The sequence below is a fragment of the Solanum dulcamara genome, chromosome 4 (genome assembly GCF_947179165.1).
Source record: "Solanum dulcamara chromosome 4, daSolDulc1.2, whole genome shotgun sequence".
In the NCBI taxonomy this organism is placed as follows: domain Eukaryota; kingdom Viridiplantae; phylum Streptophyta; class Magnoliopsida; order Solanales; family Solanaceae; genus Solanum; species Solanum dulcamara.
The window spans coordinates 13,896,977-13,914,600 of record NC_077240.1 but is presented as its reverse complement, the minus strand read 5'-3'; the positions used below and the strand labels follow the sequence as shown (position 1 = coordinate 13,914,600).

The 17,624-nt window shown below is 35.4% G+C and overlaps 2 protein-coding genes and 1 long non-coding RNA gene across 7 annotated transcripts; 2 read left to right on the top strand and 1 right to left on the bottom strand.

Moving 5' to 3' along the window:
• The first annotated feature begins 837 nt into the window (after positions 1-837).
• Positions 838-3,006, top strand: LOC129884718 (uncharacterized). The gene is made up of 2 exons (XR_008765976.1): positions 838-1,205; positions 2,677-3,006. It is a non-coding gene; the product is annotated as an uncharacterized LOC129884718 (long non-coding RNA).
• A 5,530-nt stretch (positions 3,007-8,536) lies between these two features.
• On the top strand, positions 8,537-15,172 carry LOC129886427 (calcium-transporting ATPase, endoplasmic reticulum-type). Of its 5 annotated transcripts, none has more exons than XM_055961104.1 (8): positions 8,537-8,555; positions 9,681-11,210; positions 11,289-11,410; positions 12,033-12,311; positions 12,400-12,783; positions 13,025-13,134; positions 13,231-13,459; positions 14,218-15,172. In XM_055961104.1, exons 2-8 carry the CDS (start codon positions 9,743-9,745, stop codon positions 14,767-14,769), a joined length of 3,144 nt encoding a protein of 1,047 aa, XP_055817079.1. In that variant the 5' UTR covers positions 8,537-8,555; positions 9,681-9,742; the 3' UTR covers positions 14,770-15,172. The 5 variants fall into 5 exon arrangements, with proteins under 5 accessions (XP_055817079.1, XP_055817075.1, XP_055817076.1 ...); XM_055961100.1 differs by lacking the exon at positions 8,537-8,555 and adding an exon at positions 8,603-8,732; XM_055961101.1 differs by lacking the exon at positions 8,537-8,555 and adding an exon at positions 8,753-8,840.
• A 201-nt stretch (positions 15,173-15,373) lies between these two features.
• LOC129886428 (pentatricopeptide repeat-containing protein At5g08510) lies at positions 15,374-17,595 on the bottom strand. Its single transcript, XM_055961105.1, has 2 exons — positions 16,134-17,595; positions 15,374-16,009 (listed from the first exon to the last, which is right to left on the bottom strand). The coding sequence occupies exons 1-2, from the start codon at positions 17,058-17,060 to the stop codon at positions 15,410-15,412; spliced, it is 1,527 nt and encodes a 508-aa protein (XP_055817080.1). The 5' UTR covers positions 17,061-17,595; the 3' UTR covers positions 15,374-15,409.
• Positions 17,596-17,624: the final 29 nt, after the last annotated feature.

The following is a 17,624-nucleotide window of genomic DNA, read 5'->3' as shown; positions in this document are numbered from 1 at the left end:
ATTCATCAATTATACTATACACATGTATATATTTTTATAAAATTAAAATATTTATAAAGGTCATCATTGAAGGGAAAGCAACCACTTTGAAGTAGTCTCTGTACGGTGACAAATACATAAACTAAAAGACAACATAATGTTTTCAAACAAAAATGACTGAAGGTATTACAACAAACAGAATAGGTCTCAATTTATTATTCATCTGGATCAGCTACTTCACCATTATTTTACAATTATGCTCTTCAGAGAATATTGTTTGGTAAATTCAATAAAGTAATTCCACTTATTCAACATCTATGCCTATAATCTATTAATTAATCTAAGGCAGGTGGTATTACTATAATAGTAGCACTAGAATAATATGCCATGACGAGGTTTTCCATCAGGAAGTTTCCAAGAAGATGGCTGAATCTTGAAAATTTGACAAAAGTACTAGTCTTGGAACTAGTTCTGGTACTAGCTAGTCTCAGTGTTAACAACATCTTTCTTTTTCCAAAATCGACGGATAAATAAATGAATTATTAGGGCAACTATACAGATAGTCGTTTATCTTTAATTTTAGTTTTCAATATGTTTAAGTTTCATAAAAAGTGAGTAAACACTGTTTTTAACCAAAAAAGCCAGTCAACTACCTAAATATGTATGTCTTATTGTTGAGCAGATCAAATCAGCCAACTGAGTTAGTTGTCTTCAGGAAATCAGTTAGTGAATTAGGTAGTTTCCGGAAATCAGTTAGTTAGTTAGAGGAGTCTAAATTCAGTTAAAGAGTTAATTAGTGATTGAAGTTAACATTAAAGTGTATATATATATATCACTTCCTGAAGCTGTAATGTTCAAGACTTATAAATAAATAAACTACAATCTTCTTCTCTTTCAATTCATAGTCTATCTTCTTGAAGCACCATTAAAGTACTCTTCAGATCATTAAGAATACCTTCATGGTATCAAAGCAGGAGATCCTATTCTGAGGAAAAGAGAAGTTGAATTGGTTGATATTAATCTAGTTTCGGCATTAAAAAGAATCAAAGCTTCCGCAAAAGAGATTTCAAGTTCAAGATCTGAAGTTTTTTTCTGAAGATTCAGATTATAAATGACGAATGCAAATGGTAATTCTGTGAACTCTGATGGTCTTGTGAATGGCTTAGCATCTAACAATAATGGAAATTCTGGAAATCCAGTGAATCCTAAAAATTTTGCTAGTCAAGGTATTGATTTTAATCCCCTCTTATTTCTGAATCCTACTGATATCAATGGTGTAAGTCTAGTGTCTTTCCAACTGCTAGGGTCTGAAAATTATGCTATGTGGAGTAGATCAATCAGGCTTACTTTACTAGAGGAACAAAGTTGGGTTTATTGATGGGTCTTGTACAAAAGAAAGTGTAAGTGAAGTCTTATGGGATCAGTGGGAAAGAGTCAATGCCATTGTTCTCTCTTAGCTGTTGAATTCTGTTTCCAAGAGTCTTCTTGGGGTCATAACATTTGCTACATGTGCCTATAGTTTTTTGAGAAGACTTGAGGGAGAGATTTGACAGGGTAGATGGCTCAAGAACCTTTCTGCTTCATAAGGAAATTGTCATTTTGCACCAAGGTTCTTCTTCTGTGTCTGTGTATTTCACCAAGCTAAAGAACTTGTGGGATGAGTTTGAGGCTTTAGTTCCTCTTTCTGGGTGTAATTGTGAAAAGTCTAAAGGATTTGTTGATCACTTGAATAGACAAAAACTATATCAGTTTCTTATAGGACTGAATGAGTTTTACTCTCAAGTAAGAAGTCAGATTCTCTTAATGAGTCCTGTATGGTGGTTAATGATGAATGCCAGAGAGGAACTGCCTCCAGTAGTGCAAGTATGGGTATGAATTCTGTCAATACAAGTGGAGTTGATCCTTGGGTGATGTATTCCAAGTCTAGTGGGAACTATTCTGGAAAGAGTAGTAATAAGTTCAAGAAAAATAACTTTGGTATGGTTTGTGACTTTTGCAGATGTAAGGGTCACACCAAAGATCAATGTTATAAACTGGTTGATTATCCTCTTGATTTTAAGTCAAAGAGAAAAGTGTATAATGGAGGAGGTAATGCAACTTATAATGTAGTGAGTAAACAAGCTTCAGAAATAAAAGATAGATATGAAAATGTCTCTGATGGGTCTGGCAGCTTTAACTATGGATTTAACACTATTGTGTCATCCAAAGGAAAGCAAGTTATGGATCAAGCAGGGACTAACCACAATGAATTAGATCAGTGTACCAGGCAATTACAAGGGTGCATTTTCACCAGAGATCAGTATAGCCCAGATTCTACAGATGTTGAATTGAAACAAACCAAATGTAACCACTACAAGTGATGTAGTTCATGCCAATGCAGCAGGTACATCTTTATTAGTTTCTGAAAATAATAAGGTCTGGATTATAGATACAAGAGCTACAAATCATATGGTATCTAAAGTTGGCATGCTTCCAAAGGAGTTTATAATAAGAACTAAAGATCCTAAACTAGTATATTTACATAGTGGTGAAATGTCAAATGTCACTCATATAAGATCTTGTTTTATTTCTCCAAGAAGTGTTATTACAAATGTATTTCATCTCCCATATTTCAAGTACAATCTGCTGTCAGTAAGCAAAGTGACTCGGAATTTGGGGTGCTCAGTCACTTTCTTTCCATATTTTTGTGTGTTTCAGGATCTTTACACTGGCAAGGTGAGGGAGGTTGAAAAAGAAGATGCTGGACTGTACTTACTTCTCAATCATCTTACTAAGGATCAACTACAACATGCCTTATGTGTGGTGAAAGATAAGCAGCAGGATAAGTATACCAGTCAAAAGTAAATGTCAGAAGAAGAGATAAGTGTGTGGCATAAAAGGCTAGGACATATGTCTTCTCATATGTTAAGTCAATTATTTTCTGTCAATAATGAAACTATTAACAAGTCTCTGAGTAAATGTAGTGTATGTCCCTATGCAAAGCATACAAAAACTTTTTTTCTACTTAGTAGTATTAAAAATAATGAATGCTTTGAGTTAATACATTTGGATGTTTGGAGTCTTTATAAGAACACTATGTTTGATGGCAATAATTACTTTCTGACAGTTGTAGATGATTTTAGAAGAATGACTTGGTTGTTTTTGTTGAAGAACAACTCAGATGTATGTGTGTCTTTAAAGTGTTTCTTGCAGTTTGTTCAAACTCAGATTGGAAGAGTGGTGAAAGTAATGAGGTCCGATAATGGAACAAAGTTTGTTAATTTTGTATGTACAAGTATGTTTAAAGAAAAAAATATAGTTCATCAAAGGTTTTGCCCTTATACTCCTCAACAGAATTGAGTGGCAGAAAGAAAACATAGGCATATCTTGAAAGTAACTAGAGCCTTGAGGTTTCAGGGGCATATACCAATAGAGTATTGGGGTCAATGTGTCTTTGCAGCTGCATATCTGATAAACAGGATGCCTAGTAGGATCCTACGAGGTAAATCTCCATATAAAAGGTTGCATGGAACTGCAGTATTACTAACACATCTAAGAGTGTTGTGTTATGGAAAAGTTCTATCAGAATCTAATAAATTAGCACCAAGGTCTAGGGTTTCAGTATATTTGGGCTACTCAAAAAGGATATATTTTGCTAGACTTAGCTGCTCATGAGTTCTTTGTAAGTAGAGATGTGATATTTAAAGAGTCAATATTCCCTTTCACTTCTTTGTCTTCATAAAAATATATTGGTCCTTTTGTTGAGAATATGAGTACAGATTTACTAAGTCATGTTGTGAATACCATTACTGTGGTTCTGGGTATGTGGAAGAAGCTTCTGAAGAAGTAATGATTGGTCAGGAAGAGGGTCTTGTAACTGACCACAATATGAGTAGGACAGGAGGTCCTGATCAAGGTTCTATACATGATCAATGACACTCACCTGAGGATCAGGTGATAGAAGATCATTCATCTGAGCTGCATGAATCTCAAGAATGTACTGAAAATGTGATCACAAAAAGATCCACAAGGGGAGTTCATCCACCAGTGTGGACGAAGGATTTTGTATCTTTAAATATTAATAAGGATGTTAAGTTTCCTATGTTAGATTATGTTGCTTATGATTATTTGTCTGAAAAATACAAAGCATTCATTGTTGCATCTTCTACTCTCACAGAACCAACTACATATGCTAAAGTTGTGAAAGATCCAAAGTAGGTGGAAGCTATGCAAACTGAGATTGAAGCCTTGCAGAATAATAACATATTGAACTAGTTGAGTTACTTAAAGGAATAGCTGTCATTGAATTTAGATGGCTATATAAAATAAAATACAAATCTAATAGAGAGTCGGAAAGGTTTAAAGCAAGGTTAGTTGCCAAAGAGTACAGTCAAAAGGAGGGGATAGATTACAAAGAGACATTTTATCCAGTGGTTAAAATGGTAACTGTGAGAACTATAATGGCTTTGGCTGTGTCAAGGAAATGGTTTATACATCAGATGGGTGTGTATAATGCATTCCTAAATGGTGACTTATAAGATGAAATTTATATGTGTCTACCACAAGATTTTACCAGTCAGGGGGAGAAGAAGGTGTATAGACTGATAACATCATTGTATGGCCTGAAACAGTTTTCAAGACAATGGAACCATAAGCTGATAGAAGCTCTACAAAAACTGGGATTCAGACAAAGCCAACATGACTATTCCTTGTTTACAAGAAAGACATTTGAAGGATCTACAATAATTCTGGTATATGTTGATGATATACTTATAACAGGAAGTAGTTTAAGCCTAATAGAGAAACAAAAAGATCACTGCAACAAGTATTCAAGATGAAGGACTTAGGAGAACTCAAATATTTTCTTGGAATTGAGTTTGCAAGGTTAGAACTGGAATTAGTTATGTACCAAAGGAAGTATGTACTCCAACTAATGTCTGAAGTAGGCTTATCAGGTGCTAAACCAGCTGGAACTCCTATTGATGTAAATGTGAAGCTCACATCTAAAGAGTATGATGAATAAACAGGGCAGAATTAGGAAGATCAGTTGGTAGATCAAGGAGCTTATCAAAAGTTAGTTGGAAAACTTCTATATCTCAACATGACAAGACCTGACATATCAAATAGTGTGAAAATATTAAGTTAGTTCCTACAAAAGTCAAAAAAAATCCCATATGAATGCTACATTGAGGATTGTAAAATACATAAAGAGACATCCAGGACAAGGTATATTGCTTTCCAACAGCTCAAACAATAAGATGTCTGCTTATTGTGATGCTGACTGGGCAACATGCCCTATAACCAGAAAATCAGTAACTGGTTATGTGATTAAGATGGGAAACTCTATTGTGTCTTGAAAGGCAAAGAAACAGACCACAATTTCAAAAGGCTCACTTGAGGCTGAGTACAGAAGTCTAGTATCTACTATGGCTGAATTAGTTTGGTTAGTAGGGATGTTACAGGACTTAGAAGCTAAGATAACACTTCCAATCAACATGTATAATGACAGCAAATTAGCTATCCAAATAGCAGCCAATCCAGTCTATCATAAGAGGTCTAAACATATTGAGATAGATTGTCATCTCATTAGAGAGAAGCTACAACAAGGGCTAATCAAGATCAACTCTATAGCAACACAGAATCAGCCTGCAGATATCCTAACTAAAGGGTTGAGTAGAGTTCAACATGAGCACCTGTTATTCAAGCTAGGATTTCTAAATGTCTTTACTCCTTCTAGCTTGAGGGGGAGTGTTGAGTAGATCAAATCAGCCAACTAAGTTAGTTGTCTTCAGGAAATCAGTTAGTGAATTAGGTAGTTTCTAGAAATCAGATAGTTAGTTAGAGGAGCCTAAATTCAGTAAAAGAGTTAGTTAGTGATTGAAGTTAATATTGAAGTATATATATATATATATATATATATATATATATATATATATATATATATCACTTCCTGCAGCTATAATGTTCAAGACTTCTAAATAAATAAACTACAATCTTCTTCTTCTCTTTCAATTCATAGTTTATCTTCTTGAAGCACTATTGAAGTACTCTTCAGATCATTAAGAGCACCTTCACTTATAAATTGGCTCTTGTTTACCCTACTGTCTTTTTGTGATATATATTTAGCAGGCGTTTGAGTTTTGATGGATTTGGGAGTGTGATTTCAAGTTTTGATTATTTCACACCAATGCTTGTTAATGAAATCTACAAAAATTTCAACTTCAAATCATAATTTAAAATCCTAAATTTTCTAAAAAATAAATAAATATAGGATTTGGAATTCTAATTTGTTATTTTAAAATTGTTTTAAGGCAAAATTGAATGATTGTTTAGTTACAAAGATTGTTTAATGACTTATGTAATACCTAGATAAAGTTGAGTAGATTTGTATAATAAAATGAAAATTAGGTGATCACGGATGAAACTAACCCGAAATATTGCCGTTTTCCAAACCAAACAATGATTAATCAAAAAGTCACCATCTTGAATGGTTTTTTTTTTATTCATGATCTTTTCCATTTTCCTAATTAACTTTTCTAATGTTGAAGAATTCTTGGTGATGCAGTCCCACCATAATTCTTCAATTCCCATTGAGTCATGGACAGCACTACAATCTGTATAAACTCCAAGAGTAGTTCATTCTCTTAATTAGTGGGTGGGTTGGGGGGGGAGGGCGATAAAGAAGTAAAAGCCAAAAATAATCGTCAGTATGTAAATGACCCTTTTTTTTTTACTATTATTATTTTTTCGTTTATGATTAGCGATTGCTCGATTGACTTGATTAGAAGCACATTCATCCGACAAACTGCTTGCTAGAAGGGGCAAAATTTAATTTAAAAAATAATGAAGTATTCTTTGTATCGTATTTTAATTTTCTCCGTAGTTTGAGAAATCTTTTGAAAAATTAGTTTTCTTACATGTATGGTAGGCAAGACCAGCGACTCATACCTCTTATGGTCAATCCATCGATTTTATAAGCTTGATAATATTATATATTTATTGGAAAAAATTGTAGAAGTACTCTTCATCAAGTATGAAATCTTAATGCAATTGTTACCAATTTTACACACTAGAGATAACTGAAAAGTCAAATAAACCAATTTTAATACGAAGTGACAATATATTTCTAATTTATTTTACAAAATTAAAGATAATGCAAAAGTCAAGTAAACCAAATTAAAGACAAAAGTGTCACTAAATGAAAGAGAAATCGAGAAAGACTTTTTAGGGTAAAGAAAAATATTATTAGAAATTTAATTATTTTATTCGTATTTATGTCTCAAAAATAATCTCGCATTACTGAATATTTATTTTATTTATGCGTCACAATATATGATTAAACTGTTTGTAGTCTTTAATAATAATTATTAATAAGGATTAAATAAAAAAATAATTTTATCTTAAATTTCTTAAATGACAAATAATTTAAAATAATTATTTTTAAAAATTATGAAAGATAACTTGAGACGATGGAATAGTTGAAAATCCACCTTAAATCAATGAGATTAAAGTAGTGTAGAGTCCAAATCTAATGTTCTCTCCTTTAGTTCCTCCTCCCCCACTCTCCCCCTTAATTATCACCCAACTTTTATTTTACAGAATTAACATTATAAAATTCTATCGTGATTGAACTAACGTTATTATATTGAACTTTGCTAAAATATTCCAATAAGTCACTAAACAATTCTTTTGTAACCCAAACGTCATTAAAAATTGTTCCTCTTAATGACTTTATGTGATAAAAATTGAGTAATTTTTTTAATTATAAAATATAGTTTAATGATTTATATATACATTGAAGATTCTGTTTACGCTACGGCTGGCTATTTGTCTCCGGCTACTACCACATAATAATAAAAGTCAAACTCCAATTTAAGGACATTATAATAAATTTACATTATACTTCGATCTTAAAATCCCAACTGTTTCAAAATTTATAAAACGAAAAAGGGTCTAAAATGTTCTTGAATTATAGAAAATAGTATAAAAATGTTCGTTATCTATTTATTGGGTCTAAAATGCTTTGACATTCATTTTTAGGTCCAAAAATAACCCTTTTTTTAAACGAAAATGACATTTTAGGCCAAATAGAAGAATGTGGGCATTTTTGTATCATTTTCAATAGTTCAAAGGGCATTTTAGGCCCTTTTTCGTAATTAAAATTCTGTTATATAAATTTTAATTTATAATTAATTTTAAATAATTAAATTATAACCAATAGATGGTCGATGCGTGTTTAAAAAAATTATTCAAATTATTTAATTAAAATTATTTTAAATAAATTTTAATTTATAATTAATTTTAAATAATAAAATTGTAACCCATAGATGACCGCTACATGTTTAAAAAATTATTCAAATTATTTAATTAAAATTCTATTAAAAAAACCTAAAATACTCTTAAACTATTGAAAATAATACAAAAATGTCCTTTTATCCATTTTTTGAGCTGTTAAAAAAATGTAAATTTTAAATCTAAAGTAAATTTCAAATAAGTGGATGATGACATTTTTATACCATTAAAATACTTCTTCATTTGGTAGAGGTTTCTGTCTCTCTCAAAAGCATAAAAAAACAGTTATTCCATTCTAATTTCAAGTAAGTGTTGTTCAGTCTTTCTTGTTTTCACTAAAAAATATTTTACTTTATTGAATGCCTTTTCAAGCAAGACAATTTTTGCCGTAAGTTTCCAAGAATTTTCTTTTTCATCATACTATGTCCGATCTGTCAGTTACTTTCTCTCAAAGCCACTGCTTTTATTGTTCCTTATAAGAGGTTAGTACAACATTTCCCCAACTCATTGTATTCCTTTTGTCTCCTTTTGATTTTGGGATTTATGGTTGTTGCCTTCCTTGCAATTGCTAAAGTTTCAATCTTTTTCATGTGGGTATTATACATTAGACTTGATCTATTTTGACTCGTCTTGCTGTGACCGTTATTCTTTTGTCTTTTATGTAAAGTTGTTTGCTTTGCATGGTTTTAAGTTTCCATATTGCTGCATAGATTAGCAGTTTCTGGGGTTGTTAAATTTTTGGGTACTTTAATGCTGCTTGGCTTCCCTGTTTTGGTTTTAATTTACATGTGGTTCATAATTGGTTAGGTCTGTCATAAAAGCTGTCAATTATTACTTGATAGAGTTGTAGTTGGAGAAAGGTAGTGCGTACGTCTTACCCTCCCTCTCCGGACCTACATTGGGTATGTTGTTGTTGTTGTAGAGTTCTAGTTGGCACTTGGTTCTTTTTACCTCTTATTATGTTCTTATTCTGTAAATTTTCTCTTATTTGGTCTTCATGTTTACTCTGGGTACTGTTATTTTGTTTGGGCAAAGTCCAATTTGCTATAGTTTCTAACTTTAGTGATGTTAATTTAGCTTTCCAATCTCTATTATTTTGCTTAAATTTTATCGTTCCAGGGTTGCACACTAAAAATACTACTCCCTCTGTCCAAATTTATGTGGAACAATTGGAATTTTGAGGTTCAAACTTCTAAACTTTGATTGTGAATTCGACATAGAAGCTTTAAGTTTTTTGAAATAAAATTTGTATATTTGAAAACTAAGTAAAAATTTACTGTGAATCACAATAATTAACAACTTAAAAGAAATTAGGTCAAATAAAAAACTTAATTGACTCTCGAAATTTCAATTGTGTCACATAAATTGGGACGAAGGGAGTATAATAGTACTTCTTTGCTCAAACTGTTAATTCTTGTATCTCTTTTCAGCGAATGAGATGATTGGATATAATTTCTGTGGAATTTAAGTTAGGCTGAGGATTCAATTTGCGATGGAAGAAAAACCATTCCCTGCTTGGTCCTGGTCTGTCAATCAGTGTCTGAAAGAGTACCACGTAAAATTAGAGAAGGGTCTAAGCACTTATGAAGTGGAGAAGAGGCGAGAAAGATATGGTTTGAATGAGCTTGAGAAAGAAAAGGGGAAGCCTTTGTGGAGGCTTGTTTTGGAGCAGTTTGATGATACGCTTATCAAGATCCTCCTTGGTGCAGCTTTCATCTCATTTGTTCTAGCTTATCTGCATCAGGATGAGACTGGAGAGTCAGGGTTCGAGGCCTATGTAGAACCCTTAGTAATCCTCTTGATCTTAGTACTCAATGCAATCGTCGGGGTTTGGCAAGAAAGCAATGCTGAGAAAGCACTGGAAGCATTAAAAGAGATGCAGGGAGAGTCTGCAAAGGTATTCCGAGATGGTTATTTAGTACCGGATTTACCAGCAAGGGAGCTTGTTCCTGGGGATATCGTGGAACTGCGAGTTGGTGACAAAGTGCCAGCTGATATGAGAGTTGCCACTTTAGAATCATCAACCCTAAGGGTTGAACAAAGTTCTTTGACAGGGGAGTCAATGCCAGTTATTAAAAGCACCGATTTCCTTGCTATGGATGATTGTGAATTGCAGGCCAAAGAGAACATGGTTTTTGCTGGAACGACAATTGTGAATGGTAGCTGCATCTGCATTGTTGTGAACACAGGGATGTGCACAGAGATTGGTAAGATTCAAAGACAAATCCATGATGCGTCAATGGAAGAAAGTGACACCCCTTTGAAGAAGAAACTTGATGAATTTGGTAATAGGCTTACATCTGCCATTGGCATTGTTTGCCTAGTTGTGTGGGCAATCAACTACAAATATTTCCTTTCCTGGGAGGTTGTGGATGGATGGCCTTCAAATGTCCGTTTCTCATTTGAGAAATGTACATATTATTTCAAGATAGCTGTTGCTCTTGCAGTGGCTGCAATTCCCGAAGGTCTCCCTGCTGTAATTACTACTTGCTTAGCTCTTGGTACAAGGAAAATGGCACAAAAGAACGCAATAGTGAGGAAACTTCCAAGCGTGGAAACCTTAGGATGCACAACTGTGATTTGTTCAGATAAAACAGGAACCTTGACTACCAATCAGATGTCCGTGTCAGAATTCTTCACATTGGGAGGGAAAACTACAGCCTGTCGAGTTTTTGGCGTCGAAGGGACAACTTATGATCCCAAGGATGGGGGAATAACGGGCTGGAATTGCTGCAATATGGATGCTAACTTGCTACTCATGGCTGAAATATGTGCAATCTGCAATGATGCTGGGGTCTTCTGTGATGGTCGTCTGTTCAAAGCAACTGGATTGCCTACTGAGGCAGCTCTTAAAGTTTTGGTGGAAAAGATGGGAGTACCAGATAGCAAAGCAAGGAGCAAGATCCGCGACGCACAGATTGTATCGAGCTATTTGATTGATCGCAACACAGTTAAATTAGGTGAGCATAACTTTACTCCACTCATCTCTCTATGTGCTACTATTTTCAAACCAATGTATTGAGACTTTTTTAATATAGGATGCTGTGATTTTTGGATGAAAAGATCAAAAAGGGTTGCAACATTGGAATTCGATCGTGTTCGCAAATCCATGGGTGTTATTGTGCGGGAGCCAAATGGAAGCAATCGACTACTTGTCAAGGTTGTTTCATGTCATTTATGGTACATCAATAGTAATGGAGTCAAGTGTCATTGCATATTTATTTGTATAACCGGTTTCTGAACTACATTAGACACTAGAGATAATTGATCTATAATTTTTTTCTTTCTTTGTCTGTTGACTTTGATATACTCATTTTTCCGGAAAATTTGTTATTTTGAGTCTAATTCTAGTAATCTTGTTGGCATGCTGTTGACTGTATACGCGTAGGAAATTTCCATTGGCAAGCAACTGAGTCTGCATTATCTTTTGTAACTAATAAGGGTGATTCTGTAACATCTTTATCTATAGGAGTAGGTTCAATGTTATTCCTTTACAAGATGCTGTGGCAGTTTAACTGTTTTTTAACGTACTCCAGTTTCCAAAAGTCGAAAAATGGGCATCAACAGTTTGTCAACGTTCGTCAGTCTCCAAACATGAAAAATGGACATCAACAGTTTGTCTGTCTTTTCTGCAAAAAAATGCTTCTGTGTAGTTAGTTCCACAACAGAGTCATTTACTCTAGGAAATGCTTAGGTTTTCTCTGATGATGTTGAACTTACCACTTGTTCAGAAGTTGAGCTTGGTAATCTGTTGACATCTGATTAAAACTTGTTTTGTCTAGGGTGCTGTTGAGAGTTTGCTAGAACGTAGTACATATGTTCAACTTGCAGATGGATCAACTGTTCCGATTGACGAGTCTTGTAGACAACTATTGTTGTTGAGGCACTTGGAGATGAGCTCAAAGGGTCTGCGGTGCTTGGGCTTGGCATATAAAGATGACTTAGGTGAGCTTTCTGGATACTATGCTGCGACTCATCCTGCCCACAAGAAGCTGCTTGATCCATCCTGCTACTCCTCCATAGAAAGTGATCTAGTTTTTGTGGGAGTTGTTGGTCTAAGGGTAAGTAGGTTTTGTTCACAAGTATAATGAATGACTATCTAGAAAACCTTCATTTTCCTTGTAGTTTGACTAAATGACTGAAATGCAGGACCCTCCACGTGAGGAAGTTCACAAGGCAGTAAATGACTGCAGAAGAGCTGGGATCAAAATCATGGTTATAACTGGAGACAATAAATCGACTGCTGAGGCCGTTTGCAGGGAAATTCAATTATTTTCTGATGGTGAGAATCTTAGGGGGAGTAGTTTTACTGGCAAAGAATTCATGGCACTTTCCTCTCAGCAACAAATTGAGATATTGTCACAAGATGGAGGCAAGGTCTTTTCTCGTGCTGAGCCCAGGCACAAACAAGAAATTGTAAGGATGCTGAAGGAGATGAGTGAAGTAGTTGCAATGACTGGAGATGGTGTCAATGATGCACCTGCACTAAAACTTGCTGACATTGGAATAGCCATGGGCATTACTGGAACTGAGGTGAAATAAGCTTTTCCTGTGCGGTCGTTACAACTTATTTTCTGAATTGTTACATTAGTGCTCTCAGTCCAATTATTTAATCGTGTACTACCTAAAATACACTCTTGAAATAGGAGAGTAGTGAGGTCTTCTGAGGCACTGGTCGATAAGCCGTGACACTAAGTTTGTTATCTTAATCACCCTGCATGCGAATTTTTCCTAAATATGATAAACTTGTTGGTCGTTTAATTAATATGTTTAGGTTGCAAAAGAAGCTTCTGATATGGTTCTGGCGGATGACAATTTTAGTACTATAGTCTCTGCTGTTGCAGAGGGACGTTCAATCTACAATAACATGAAGGCCTTCATCAGGTTAGCCTTGTATTTCTGGTAGTGATTATTTGATTATTCCAAGAATTAGTCATGCTCTCTTTTACTTAATTTCATTTGTATTCTTTGCTGATGAAGATATATGATATCATCCAACGTTGGTGAAGTCATCTCCATTTTCTTGACTGCTGCTTTGGGCATACCAGAATGTTTGATACCTGTGCAGTTGCTCTGGGTAAATTTAGTAACAGATGGCCCACCTGCTACAGCTCTCGGATTTAACCCTGCTGATGTTGACATAATGCAGAAACCACCTAGGAAGAGCAATGATGCTCTAATAAATTCCTGGGTTTTCTTCCGCTATATGGTCAGTTTGGATCACTATTTCTTATTCTCCGATGTGTATTGTTATATGTTGCTGCATTTGTTTTGTATCTTGCTATTTGCTGTCTCTTTTGTTACAATCCTGCATTACATGTTGCCCTTTTGAGCGGAGGGTCTTTCGGGAACAACCTCTCTACTTTACAAAGGTAGGGGTAAGGTCTGTGTACATCCTATAGGATCACATTGATTATGTTGTTGTAAGTTATATTAATATTTGACCCCCCCCCCCCCAAAAAAAAAAAAAAAAAAGAAAAAAAAAGGAGAGTTAAATTAGTTACTTCTTCATTTTTCTCTAATAGTTAGAAATAAATCTACTTTATTTCTTTCCTTTTTCCCCAAGTTTTTATACTTTGTTCTGCTAAGTACGTGCAGAAAGTACTAGTGATGAGAATGCCTCATTTGATTAGGACAGGCTGTGCTTACTGCAGCATTTCCCTGGCTGTGTGGTTAAAACCCCTCTTACGCTGTATAAAATTAGCTTTACTTTCAGCTTATATACCAAAAGCAATATGTTTACCGTTCCCTGCATAAGCAGCAACTATTATCTTCTGGAAAATGAAATGCAACATAAGCTGCCTAGAAAAAGAAGTGGATGCACCAAAGAGAGAAATGAGATGCTCTGTTGTCTAAGCAACTAACTATAACTTTTTATCACATGTTCATCTGTTCTTCAATATATTGAATAAACTTCTCGACAAGCTAAGCTGTATCTTACATTCTGATTTCTGAGATAACTTTCAGGTCATTGGTTCTTATGTGGGCATTGCAACTGTCGGTATATTCATAGTGTGGTACACCCAGGCTTCTTTCCTTGGTATTAATCTTGTGAGTGATGGCCACACGCTTGTTGAACTATCACAGCTTCGCAACTGGGGTGAATGCTCAGCATGGCCAAATTTTACTGTGAGTTCATTCAAGGCTGGTAACCGCCTGATTACCTTTTCTGACCCTTGTGAGTATTTTACTGTTGGTAAAGTGAAGGCCATGACACTGTCACTCTCTGTCCTGGTGGCAATTGAGATGTTTAATTCTCTCAATGCCCTCTCCGAAGACAACAGCTTGATCAAAATGCCACCTTGGAGAAATCCTTGGCTTCTTGTTGCTATGTCAGTCTCATTTGGCCTACATAGCGTGATACTCTATGTTCCTTTCCTAGCAGATATATTTGGTATTGTCCCACTAAGCCTAAATGAATGGCTTCTAGTCATCTTGCTTTCTGCACCTGTTATTCTTATTGATGAAGTCCTCAAATTTTTGGGGAGGAGAAGAAGAACTAAACTAAAAGCTGCATAATGTATTCTGCTAGAATATGCTCGATTTTATTATTGATTATAGGAAGTTTCTTTTGAGCTGATATGCAAGTTAGGTGGGAATTAAATGTATATTGGTCAGAAATGAAAAATCTCTTTGGGGTGATATTTGTTGAGGCTATATAGCCTTTGATCACATGCCTTGGAAGGCTTCTTGTTATCATAAACTTCAAGGTTTCTGAAGCAAAACCTGTTGTTTTTTCCCTGATTCTTTCCAGGAGGGGTTTCCATGTATTACAAATTCTAGTATGTATTATTCATTTATTATTGAATCTGCCATCTTACAGTAGATTTGATGAACTTAAAGCGACCTTTTCTGGTTTGTTCTTGAAATTATATTCATCTCCTCAGTCAGTGTGAATATTGTTTTCATTTTTTTCCTTTTATTTGTTTGGACTTTGGACGCTATTAGTGTGGAATTTGTGTTCGCAACAAGGAGGGAGTTTCAAGCCTTAACCACACCCTGATTTTCAGAAACATGTATAGCTTGGATTGTTAATCAAGTTTTAATTACATTAGTCTCGAGTAATTGGAGTTGGTGGAGGAGGAATCACTTCACTCTAAACAGAATAGGAAGGAGAGAAATGTAGGTCCAAAAACTATTCAGTTTTTTTGCTAACATTCTATTCAACAATAGAATCCAAATCAATATCAATGGTGCTTACATCAAACTTTAATCTAGTCGTGACAAAATCAAGCAGTGGATATATCTCATTTGATTTTGGATGGGATTTATCCTCTACTATAAACTTATGAATATCACCTCCCTCCTCAATGAAGCTGTACCCTGCTGCTTTTGTAATCTGAGAGGACTTCATCAGTATCCTTAACCTTGCAACACCATCCCACCGGCTAGCTCTTGCATAGATGTTCGAGAGAATAACATAATTCCCAGGATTCCACGGCTCCAATACAGAAAGGAATTCGGCTGCTTTCTCAGCCAGTTCAACATTGCCATGGAAACTGCAGGCTCCAAGCAGAGTTCCCCATATAACACAATCAGGTCTCATTGGCATGCTTTGTATAAGATCATAAGCTTCCTGCAATTTCCCAGCCCGGCCTAAGAGATCAACCATACAGCCATAGTGTTCCAACTTTGGAGCTATGGAGAATCTTTGCTCCATCAATTTGAGGAGTTCCCATCCCTTTGCTACCATGCCTCCATGTGTGCATGCTAAGATTGCTCCTACAAATGTGACATCATCAGGTGCATTTCCTTCTCCCTGTGTCAACATCAGCACAATCATGTAAATTCCACTGTAAAAGCTCATTCTTGCTGCTGTAATTGGATGTTCATAGGCATAACAACAGCAAATAAGAACAAAGAGAATACTTGCAAAGGCTTACCAGCATTTGGTTGAAAAGCTTAAGAGCTTCATCACCTTTTCCATGGACAGCTAACCCCATGATCATGGTATTCCAAGAACATAAGTTCCTCCTCCTACCAATCTCGTGAAAGAGTTGCATTGCCCTATCAATTTTACCACATTTTGTACACATTTCAAGCACAGCATTGCAAACAAACATATTCATAAAGAATCCATTTGCTCTTGCATAAGCTTCAATCTTCTCCCCAACCTCCAGCGCCCCAAGATTTGCACAGGCTGGAAGAACACTAGCAATTGTGACTTCATTAGGCTTTACCCCTCTGTCTTTCTCCATTTCCTTGTAGACAGCTAGAGCATTTGCATACTTCCCATTTTGCGAATAGCCTGAGATCATTGCAGTCCAGGAAATCACATTCCTTGAAGGCATAACTGAAAACAATTTGAAAGCTTCTTCCACATTTCCATTCTTGGCATACCCAGCAATCAAAGAATTCCAAGTGGGCACATCCTTCATTTCCATCTCGTCGAAGAGCTTTCGCGCGGAAGGCAACAAGCCAATTTTAGCATACATGTCAACAAGTGCAGTTAATGTGTAAATATCAAATTCAAAACCCCATTTGATGAAATGGACATGGAACATTTGGCCTTGAATGGGACTGGAACGTTTGGTGCATGCAGCAAATAGAAATGTGAAGGAATGTGGGTTAGGGGAGCAGCCTTGCCGGCGCATCTGGATGTAGAGAGAAAAACACCGGCTGGGAAGTCCATGGGAAGAATAGGCTTGAATGAGCTTGTTGTAGAGGAAGACAGTTGGTTTGGTAATATTGTCGAACACTTTGTGGGCGTACGGGATGTTTGGGATTTCAATAAGCTTTGCGATCAAGAACTGTGTAAAGTCGGTGCCATTTCGGAGAGTGTGGGCGTGAATTTGTTTCAGTTGGTTCATAAGAAATGTTTGATGCGTCAATCAACATGCAAAAATCTTATAAGTCAGTCTTTCAAAACGGTAGTGCACAATTCGAAACTAGAATAATAAAAAAAAATACAAAATCTACCTTATAAGAGATTTAAGTGGTCTTAAAAGTTGGCATTTGTGAATATCGATCAAACTTCTTGATTCCAAACAACACCCAAGATAATATAGAGTGAAACTTGGACATGACACGCTAGACCAAAATAAATTTTTAATGAACTATGTGTGGCATTGACACACCTTGAAAACGCTTGCTTGTTTAATTTTTCTAGATGGGAGCTTAAATGGAGAACCATAGATCTCATTTGGATTTTTTTTGGTTTATAAGTTATTTCAGATAAGTTAAGCCAAATAGACTTGTAATAGGATTCTTATAATCAGTCCCAACTTGTTTGGGATTGAAGCCTAGTCATTGTTGGTGGAACAACGATAGGTCATGGAAATTGGCTTTGATATAACAACAATAACTAGCTTTACTGTGGTTGTTAGCCTATTGCAACCCCATCCCTGGGCTCAGACAGATTATGTGAACAAGCT

Bases quoted from the DNA above. Each gene is read 5' to 3' on its own strand.
- LOC129886428 (XM_055961105.1), bottom strand. From the start codon at position 17,060: ATGAACCAACTGAAACAAATTCACGCCCACACTCTCCGAAATGGCACC. The intron at 16,010-16,133 runs GTAAGCCTTTGC...ATGTTGACACAG, and splicing joins AGCTTTTCAACCAAATGCTG to GGAGAAGGAAATGCACCTGA.
- LOC129886427 (XM_055961104.1), top strand. From the start codon at position 9,743: ATGGAAGAAAAACCATTCCCTGCTTGGTCCTGGTCTGTCAATCAGTGT. The intron at 12,312-12,399 runs GTAAGTAGGTTT...ACTGAAATGCAG, and splicing joins TGGGAGTTGTTGGTCTAAGG to GACCCTCCACGTGAGGAAGT. The intron at 13,135-13,230 runs GTTAGCCTTGTA...TTGCTGATGAAG, and splicing joins AACATGAAGGCCTTCATCAG to ATATATGATATCATCCAACG.